Below are 10614 nucleotides of genomic sequence, written 5' to 3'. Positions count from 1 at the left end.
CCCCTATTTCATTTGATGCCTTCCACCGTTTACATTTGAACTTCCTGCTGTAATAATTCAGATGGGGAAAATGTTTCTTTTCCTTTTTTCTTACAAGCGTACTATAAGAACTTATTGAATTCAAATGTTTTTTGTGTCGGTTGTGGGGGCTGAACTCTGGGCCTGGGCGCTGTCCCTTAGCTCTTAGCTCAAGGCTAGCACTCTACCACTTGAGCCACAGCACCACTTCCAGCATTTTCTGTATATGTGGTGCTAAGGAATCAAACCCAGGGCGTCAGGCATGCAAGGCTAGCACTCTACCACTGAGCCACCTTCCCAGCCTCAAATGAGTTTTTAAAGAACTGCTAACACCCTCTAAGGAAATCTTTAGAAAAGTACAAATTCTATTGATGAAAGATTTCCAAATTGGAACTACATTTTCTCTACTAGTCAACATATCTATCCAGTGCCTAAATGTACAAGTCGGATGCAGTAATATCTTGGAACAAAAAAGGGCAACTATCTTCTCCTTTTAAGGGGCAAGACTCCTAAAATTTTGCTAAACTTATCCACACTTGCTCAATGGCCTTGTAGACATCCAAGCAGGTTAGGCATTGCTTCTTGGGATTCCATTCCATAAACCATGGACAAATACATGGAAGTCAGGCCCAGCACACCAGTTCTTCATGGTAGATGTACAGAATGGATACTAGGGAGATGTAATACACCAATAATAGCTTGTTCATTATGTTTATTGGATTGAAAGAAAGGGGATACAAATGACTGGGTAAGTGTTGTGCACTGACATGGAAAAGGTATAATTTTAAAAAAGTAGCAGTAGAGCAAATCAATGTTAATGTACTTCAAAACGAAAGCTTTAAAAACATTTATTATACCACACATTTGTAAAAGTCAACAAAAAGTGTCTTGTAAATAATTAGTAGGGCAAGTGAAAATAAATATGAGACCTGAAGTTTTTATACTTAAATGAGATAAAGCAAAGAAACAAACTAAATATAATCTGAGCCAGTTAAAAAAACAGAACCTCAAAATTTAAGAACACAATCCTCTGAAACATTTCATCAGTCCATAGCAAATAGTTTTTACATACCAAAAGCTCTAAGCACTAGTTCCACCACGATGCCATGTAAATCTTGACAATTTAGAAATCTTGGGAGATCAACACTGACTCCTTGATCTCTGCTTGGTTTCTAAATACATACATGCTTTTGTGGATCTATATTCCCCTCACCACACACGTTTAAGGAGTCAATTATTTTTCCCATCTGTGCCTAAGAATGTTATGACTCAGTTCTAGCACACTGACATGAAAATGACTTTAAGATGGGGATGAAATTTCAATCTTATAAAAATATACGAGTATTAACCAAGCCTTAACAGAGGGCACTTCGCTTGTGCACAAGACTTTTAGTAAAATCAACCAAACCTAGAACAGCCATTTCCAGGGCTTAGGTATTAAATACTCTCTCCCACACTTTATACCACACACACACACACACACACAATACTCTCTCCCACACTTTATACCACACACACACACACACACACACACACAGTTTTTACACTATTAGTTTCATTAAATCCAGTGTATCTGGATTAAGTAGGTAGGGACTGGGTTTTATAGTTTTCATTTGCAACTATAGGGTAGCTACTATAATAATAGCTTAACACTGAAAATTTTCAATTAAGTTCACCCTGTTCTTAGAAAGTGTCTAAGTGTGAATGAAAATTCTTTAAAGTCTGCAAATTGTGTTAAATACGGTTCTGAGATGGATATGTTTTGGGCAGCAACCAAAAAGGAGAGTTGAAGTCTGAGAGATACAAGTAAAACTAAGTAAAAATATTTATACATTTTAGAGATGGGACAAAAAAAGGATACTAAGACAAACATCTTCTGTTCTCCCACTGAAGGGCAGCCATTCTTCTTCTGTGAAAAAACTGACATGGATATGCTCCCTTTCAAGAGATATAAGATGCATTTGCCCACTGTGAGACAGAGGTGATAGGGCCAGTTCTTGTTTGCAGGAACAAACACCCTAAAAAAGAAAATTTCAAGATGGGGAGGAGGGGTGGGGAAAAAAGGGTTTTCTATTAATGCCATTCTAGAGGCAGAACACTAATAAAACTCACTGTACCACTATTTGATTTTATTAAGAGTAAGAAAATATTGACAATATTGGTTTCTTTTCAACTTGGAATCCCTTTTTACTCTCCCACCTGATGAACCAGGCTCATTTGTGGACGTCTGCAAATAAAACCTTCTGTGTCCAAACTACTTACCTGGGTTAATATAACTCATTTATCTGGCCAAGAGGAACAGAAATGTAGTTGGCATAAATACATAACCAAAACTAGGTAAAAGTCATTATCCCTTCCAATTCCCACTTATTCTTTACCATCCACACACCAACCTCTGTAATAACCAATCCCAAAATTTTACCATTAATAACCACTTATTTAACAGGAAGAAGACATTTAATTTCATTCTTGCTGTAGCCCTTAATCATTGCATAACAACAACAAAAAAACATTTTAAATACATGGAAATAAACCTACTAACCTGAATTTTGGAGCCAAAAATTCTCCACTCTATTTTGATCTATGTGCAAAAAGTATTAGTACTTTTCAATTTATGCATTTGTATCTTGTGGATGGCTTGATAGAAACCCTCTTAAGTCTACTATATAATCTAAAAGCATTTTCAGACGATTTCAACTAATAGCTATGGACTAGAAAACCCTGCCACGGGGTTTCTCCAATCATATTTTTTCCTTTTTTTTTTTTTTTTTTGCCCCACCTCCCTATCACAACCACAGCAAATGTATAAAACAGACCTCAACAGCAAATTGGCACATCAACATGCCAATATACACAGGAGGCTGCCAGTTATGACAGACCTAGGGAGCAAACTCACCTAGCTGCTATGGAAACCTTTGCATAATTGTTACTCCATTTAGTAGGAGCTATGTTCTTTTCTCCCCCTTTTTTATACTGCACCTCAAAAGACCTCTGAAAACACAGGCCGAAGGGTATCTGGCTGCAGTAGAATCTGACAAATCTCAGCAAATGTTACACGTGCAGGGTAGCACACTGTAACCAAGTTTGTAAACAGCCGTGGAGATTCTATGCCCACATTTTGTTAAGGGTGTTACTATAGAGATGGGTGCATTAATGGCTTCAGGGTTTATACAAATTACTTAAAATATGGTTCTAACTGTACTGAGGTAAAGAGAAGTTGCCACTTAATTATATACAGTTGTCAATGAAGATTTTTATTCAAGCTTGAAGTAAAAAGTAATTTTTAGTCAAGAAAAATGAAGTACCAGATAAACGGTAACATAGTTATTTTAACTCAGGAGTATCAAAACAGGAATTCTTTGATTATAGGAGGTGGTGGTCTCTGCAAAATGAATCTTAATGAAATCATGTACACACCAATTTGATAAAATAAATCTATGACCTGTCTTTTGTTACCAGGGGTCTTGAGAGAATACGTGCTATTTTAAGGCCAAATGTGTTTTCATTCTTCTCCCCTTCCCTGACATTCCTGCCCCTGCTGCCACCCCTCCCTTCCACCCCACAAGGGAAGAATTCCTGAATCCAAGCCTTTTTCTTCTTTGTGGGTACTGAAGGGTGTTGTCATGGTGATGTATACCAGACTGGGAAAGGCCTAAAGAGGAACTTGGTATGAGATTTTTCTCCACCGGGATCTTAGCTTTGGGGTTACTCCCACTCCTTTTTCCAGTACAACAGCGATGTCCCCCTACTTTCCTCTGCTTAAAAAACAATTTCAAGGGAGGCCAAGTGTGCTTTACTCCGCTGTTAGGGTTTAAAAGCACAATGTGCACATCAGGTTTTTGGTTTATCTTAAATGTGAAATTCTCAAAATTAAAACTTTTTTCCCATGGAAGAACCTTTCCTAAAAGGGGAGGAGAGACTGTCCACAGCACCAGTTTGAATGAGGTTTAGTATGGCAACATCAGAAAAGCTGAGAAGGAACCTATTAATTTATGTCCCTAACACGTCAAGATACCGAGGGCAGTTAGGAGAAGTAGCTATGAGGTTTTAGTCCCAGTTTATTTGTAACCTGCTGACTTCAAGTTTCAACTGTGTTGTGAGTCTCCAAAGTGGTTTAACCTGCTGATCTCTACTCCTGCTGTACCCTACCAGTATGGGTTCCCAAGTGAACATCCTGGAACAAATGTGGAAAGCCTGCACGGATGACTGGCTACCTCATGTTGGCAGATTTAAAACTAGTTTTTGAATCTTGAGTTTCTTCAGCGTCAGATACCAATGTTCCTTCATGATAAAGCAAAGTGTGTGAATGGGTACCCTCAAAGTGTTACTGACTTTACTGTACATGTCCTTCAAGCACTGATGTGACGGTCTGTCACGTGGTACACAGAAGAGCCATCAGCTTTGCTGTGTAAGTCAAAGAGGAAACTTTTTAAGCTGGTTTAGATTCCAAATGTATACAAATGAAGTCACTTTAATCCTATAAATACTTCTTAATTTATTTTTAAAAAATTGTGCTGTTAACCCTTTTTATGGGCAACAAGCTATGTGAAAAGTACAAAACTTTTTGTCAAATGTCATATTGAGAGTGCTTTTGACATAGTTCACTGGTTTGTCATCTGGATCAGTATATACTGTGCAACGGGCAAGGCTAAAATCCATGAACCAAGCTGCAAAGATCTCAAGCTAAATAAGGCGGAGAGATTTGGAGAAACAAAAGAAGGAAATTCTTTCCTATCCAATGTATACTCTTCAGACTAATGCACTCTTTCTATCAAGCCTTCTAAACTGTTAAATAAAGTTTTCCAAACAAGCATTTAAACTTCATTACACAGAAGAGCAACAAGAATGGTATCCTGCCAGACAAAAGGCAGGAGGGAAAAAATATATATATATATACTGAGTTCAATGGGTAAGCCTGGATGTAGCATAGTTCTTCACAACCGATGGGGGGAGAATTCAACATGGCGTCCAACAACGTTCTAACGACGTGCTTCATTTCAACTGGTTACTATGAAGCAAGGTGTACGTGTTTGGCCCCAATCGGGCTTCAGAAATGGTTCTGTTTTCATGACGAGCATGTCTGTCCAGCTATCAATCATGTTTGTTTGCACCAAATCCCAAGCCATTAAAATACGACTAATTTTAAGTTAAACAGAAGTCGTCTGCTCCAAATTTGCCATCAACTATCCATGCTACTGCATTCCTCTGAATGGAGATAAGATGAAATGTTCATAAGGGGAAAGAGGAAGAAGGAAAGAAAAAAAAGGAACCAGTTAGAAAGTCAAAATCAGTGTCAAAACATCACAAAATACACTGGCAACAATCATTAAAATACCTGGTTTCTTAGGTTACTTATTACATAATATATTAATGTTACATATTACTCATGATTATGTTGAATAAGAGAAAAATCAAATCAAGTGAGTAATTATTTTAGAATTTCCTAATTTTTAAATCAACCTGCTTCTTTCAGTTGCTCAGCTTCAAAATATGCAGGATTTCTTTTGTGTGTGTCTGTACATAAATGTCTAACTCAATGGTGTTTAGTGCATTCACAGAATTGTACAACCATTGACACAGTTCCAGATCACTTTCATTATCCATGAGTCATACTCTGTGTATAGAACTACTTTAGGTCTCTTCTTCAAGTGGTACTGCAGCATTAGACCTTTTGTATCTGGCATCTCTCACTGTTTTAGAAGTTCATCTACATTGTGTAGCTTGTAAAAACAATTCTATTTCATCTACCATTATAAGTCCCTTATATACTCTCTTTTAAAGTTGTCAAATGAAATATTTAAATGATTATAGCATCTTATAGATTTTTAATGTTATTTAACTTTCCAAAATTTCTATAAACAGGTATAACTTTTAATTAGAAGTCAAAGTTTTCACAGTATGTAAAGATTCTAGAGGATACAAATGATGTACAGCTGAAGGACTGGTTACATAGACTTCTTTTTGGATAAAGTGGTAGAACATAACCTAACATGAGCCAGTCTCTGAGTTCAAACTGTAGTAACACCAAAACAATTTTTATAGTTTAAAGTTCATATGAAAGCATCATTTTCTTAGGACCATGACTATGTTGGTGTGGCGTAAGCCAAAGAAAGTGAAACTGGCCGGCCCACCAGAGGCATCTACATCAAAGTCACTAAGTGTAAGGGTGAATAATTCAGTGCACATCAATGGAGGCATAAATGTTCTTCTATGGGTAAATCTGTAATTATAAAGAGGGCATTTTCCTGCTTGCTCAATCAGTTCTTCATACTTCAAGAATGAACTTCAGAATGACTAATTAGAAAAGCACAAATACAGTTGTAGATCTATGACTCAGAGAGTAGGACCTGAAATCTAAACAGGACAATAAAAAGAAAGTAGAGGGCTGGGAAGGTGGCTCAGTGGTAGAGCGCCTGCCTTGCATGCCTGAAGCCCTGGGTTCAATTCCTCAGCACCACATAAGCAAAAAGAAAGAAGCTGGAAGTGGCGCTGTGGCTCAAGTGGTAGAGCGCTAGCTTTGAGCTGAAAAGCTGAGGGACAGCGCCCAGGCCCAGAGTTCAGGCCCTATGACCGCACCCAAAAAAAGAAAGAAAAAAAAATAGGCTTTGCATGCTTGTAATCCTAGCTACTCAAGAGGTTAAGATCTCAAGGACTGAGATCTGAAGACAGAATAGATACAAAGTCTGTGGGGATCCCATCTCTAAAATAATTAGCAAAAAAAAAAAAAGCTGAACTGAAGGTATGCTGAATTGGTAGTGTACAAGCTGAGCAAGTAAATGGCTGTGAGCTCACCGCAGGGGGGGGGGGGCGGGGGCGCGCGGAAGCCTGGCACCAATGGCTCATGCCTCTAATCTTATCAACTCAAGAGGCTGAGCAAAAAAGCCCAGAACAGTACACCAGGCCCTGCTTTCAAACCTGTAATCGTAGTTACTCAAGAGCCTGAGATCTGAGGATTAGGGGTCAAAGCCAGCCCAAGCAGGGAAGTCTGAGGCTCTTATCTCCAATTAATCACAGGAAAAGCAGCAAGTAGTGCTGTGTCTCAAGTAGTACAGTGCTAGCTTTGAGCAAAAGGAGTTTAGGAACAGCACCTAGGCCCTGAGTTCAAGCCCTAGGATGAACAAAGAACAACAACAACAAAAAAAAAATTTACCTTCCTCTCTCCTTTGTACCAGTACTGGGGCTTGAAGTCAGGGACTGGAGCTCTACCCTTTGAGCCACAGCCCTACTTGCAAATTTTGATGGTTAATTGGAGATGAATTTCATGGACTTTCCTACCCAGGCTGACTTTGAACCACAATTCTCAGATCTTAGCCTCCCAAGTAGCTAGGATTACTGGTGTGAGCCACTGGCTCTTCCAGTGGTAGATTTAGTTGTAGGGTAATCTACAAATATAAAAAGACTCTTCAAACTTCAGAATCCTTCAACAGCGGCTCCCTCTCCTTTTTTTGTTGGTGCTGGAGGGGTCTGAACTCTGGGTCGTGTGGCTTTTGATAGCTCCCTTGTCCAGCTGAGCCCTACCTCCAGGCCCCGCTTTTTGCTAGTTAAATGAAGAGTGGAGACTAAAACAGATGCCTCTGCCTGGGCTGGCCCTGAACCAAGACCCTGGCTTCAGCCCCTGAATAGCTAAATTCACAGGCTTCTCAAGCTTTTTGTCTGTCTCTCGCCACACACCCTCCCCACCTGTCAATACAATCTGGCCAAGCCCTACACAAGATGGGCCACCAAGACCCAAGGAGGGGAAAAAAACAGGAGAACCATAAATGTTACTTGGATGAATTCCTTTCCACCTAGAGTTTAACTTGGGAATAACCTTTTTTCTTACAAAAATATTTAAGCAGGGTGCCAGTGGTTGACCCCTGTAATAATCCTAGCTACTCAGGAGGCTGAGATAATGATAATTAAGTGGGACACAATGGCCAAAATGATTCACTTACCTGTTTTTCTAGGTACATGTTATTCTATGTGAAAGAGTAAGTCATTTACATAGAATTCTCACGACCGCTACTCTCCGGTGCGGGTGCCTTGTCCTTACGTACCACTTTGCAACCTCAGGCCTTAGCCGTGGAGACCCTGCCGTGCTCACTACGCCTTGCCATGCATGTGTTACTTCTCCACCTATGTGAATGAGGGTGAAAATGCCACTCTGGGTGGGTGTGGGACAAACACCTACCAGCCCAGCCCTGGGCAGTCTTGAGAAAGGAGGATGGCAGTTTGAGGCAGACTGGGCTGCACAGTGAGACCTTTCTCAAAAAAGGGGAAAATATCTTCTCTGTGAAGATTTTGAGACATGAAGGGCTTAGCTGCCTGGCTAAGGGTAACATAGAGAATCTCTGTTCCTTTCTCTTTTCCTGACTGGCCAGTAATGTGCTATGTGTGCAATACTAACCATCTAAAGTTCACCAGACTATATACTGGTGTTTTTCTGGTATATAAAAGATTTTGTGGGTCTGGGAAGGTGGCTCAGTGGTAGAGTGCTTGCCTTGCATGCCTAAGGCCCTGGGTTCGATTCCTCAGCACCACATAAGCAAAAAGAAAAAAGCTGGAAGTGGCGCTGTGGCTCAAGTAATAGAGTGCTAGCCTTGAGCTGAAGAGCTGAGGGACAGCGCCCAGGCCCAGAGTTCAGGCCCCATGACCAGACCCAAAAAAAAACCAAAAAAACATTTTGTGCAATATGAGATTCAAGGCTGGGATAGTGGTCAAGTGTTTGCTAGTGGGCATGAAGCCCTGGGTTCAATTCCTCAGTACCACATAAACAGAAAAGGCCAGAAGTGGCGCTGTAGCTCAAGTGGTAGAGTGCTGGCCTTGGGCAAAAGAAGCTCAGGAACAGTGTCTAGGCCCTGCGTTCAAGACCTAGGACTGGCAAAAGCAAAAACAAAAACCAGACATTTTGGTATGGTAAAGATTTTCAGCAAGATTTTTTTGTGTGTATGCCGGTCCTGGAGTTTTAATTCAGGGCTTGGATGCTATCCCTGAGCTGGTTTTTGTTCCACACTAACGCTCTGCCACTTGACCCACAGATCCACTTTAGGCTTTTTTTTGGCCTGGGCGCTGTCCCTCAGCTCTTCAGCTCAAGACTAGCGCTCTACCACTTGAGCCACAATGGCACTTCCAGCTTTTTCTGTGTACGTGGTGCTGAGGAATTGAACCCAGGGCCTCATGCATGTGAGGCAAGCACTCTACCACTGAACCACCTTCCCAGCTCTTTAGGCTTTTTTTCAAGAGGCTTAATGGAGATAAGAGTTTCATGGACTTTCCTGCCCTGCCCTGACTCCTCGGTACCTCAATGCTCAGATCTCAGCCTTCTGAGTAGCTACGATTATAGATGTGGGACACCAGCATCCAGCTGCAGTAAGATTTTTTGTTTTTTTTCAGTAACAGTACTGTTGCTAAATAGATGTAAACGAGGTAGACATTCCAGTTTATTCTTTTCACTGACTTCCTTCTCAAGGCAATAGATACTTGACAGACCTTAGGTTGGTCTTCAAACTTTTCACTGAGTGACAAAGAGTAAGAATAAAAAAGAAAATGAATCACACTTCAAACTTCGTTAGAAAGTCCTGTAACTTCACAGTAAGCAAAGCCCTGTTTCACTGGGAGGAAGCACAGGACACTGCACAGGCCTTACCTTCGATATTCTGGTGGTCTACAAAAGGTGCTGGTCCCCATATTCTCACAGTGCCGTCATCGGAGGCACTAGCCATCATGGACGGGACCTGTGGGTTCCAGCTCACGCAGTTGACTGTGCGAGTGTGCCCAGTCAGCTCTGCGATGGGCAGCTCGCTTCGCCGGTGCCAGATGTAGACCTTGTGATCTGACAACACAGTAATTCGGAGAGGAGTGAAGAGCAGCTTTCCATAAAAAAGGTCAATCTCAAATTACCGTTTGCAGAACAGAAAGAAACGTTTTTAATGACTAGAACTTAAGGGAGAACAGCTTAAAAAACTAATGCTATATGAAAAGCCATGAATACACATGGTGACCATGTTTCAATACTGCCAAAATGTGACTCATGTACCCAGTGCCCTTAACTTAACTGAGGACATCACCTTGAGGTGGGTGCCACACCAATCTATGCTGAATGGATAGTACTGAAGTGACATATTCCTGGTTGTCAGTTCAGTTCTAGGCAGTTATCATCTCCTACTGACGTCCCTACTACAGCTTTCTAGATTAAAATTTCATGTAGCTTAGTTTGTGATAAGCTAAATTTTTGTGTGTGTGTGTGTGGGGGCAGTCCTGAGGCTAAAACTCAGGGCCTGGGCACTGTCCCTGGGCTTCTTTTGCTCAAGGCTAGTGCTCTACTATTTGAGCCACAATGCCACTTCCCTTCTGTTTATGTGGTGCTGAGGAATTGAATCCAGGGCTTCATAAATGCTCAGCAAGTACTCGACCACTGAGCCATACCCCCAGCCCAGTAATAAACTAATCTCTTTTTTTCTGGCCATGCAGATGTGGAGCTTGAATTCAGGGCCTAGGCTCTTCAGCTCAAGGCTAGCACTCTACCACCTGAGCCACAGAGCCAATTCCAGTTTTCTAGTGGTTAATTGCAGATCAGAGTCTCATGAATGTTCTGGCCGGGCTGGCTTTGAATCACAA

General features: G+C 40.9%; 1 protein-coding gene across 4 annotated transcripts in view; it reads right to left on the bottom strand.

The window, feature by feature from the left end:
* Positions 1 to 702: 702 nt before the first annotated feature.
* Positions 703 to 10614, bottom strand: part of Wdr26 (WD repeat domain 26) — a 46430-nt gene continuing 36518 nt past the window's right edge. For 2 of the 4 annotated variants that reach the window (XM_070023262.1, XM_070023263.1), the window contains exons 13-14: positions 9644 to 9829; positions 703 to 2036 (exon numbers count right to left, since the gene is read on the bottom strand). In XM_070023262.1, coding sequence (XP_069879363.1) covers positions 1960 to 2036; positions 9644 to 9829 — 263 coding nt within the window. In that variant the 3' untranslated portion in view covers positions 703 to 1959. Of the gene's footprint in view, positions 2037 to 4488; positions 5224 to 9643; positions 9830 to 10614 lie in introns of those variants that run through there. The other 2 variants (XM_070023264.1, XM_070023265.1) reach the window with 1 other exon arrangement.

Source organism: Dipodomys merriami, unplaced genomic scaffold (genome assembly GCF_024711535.1).
Source record: "Dipodomys merriami isolate MVZ:Mamm:240054 unplaced genomic scaffold, mDipMer1.0.p SCAF_158, whole genome shotgun sequence".
Lineage (NCBI taxonomy): Eukaryota > Metazoa > Chordata > Mammalia > Rodentia > Heteromyidae > Dipodomys > Dipodomys merriami.
This window is presented reverse-complemented; position numbering and strand designations above follow the sequence as displayed.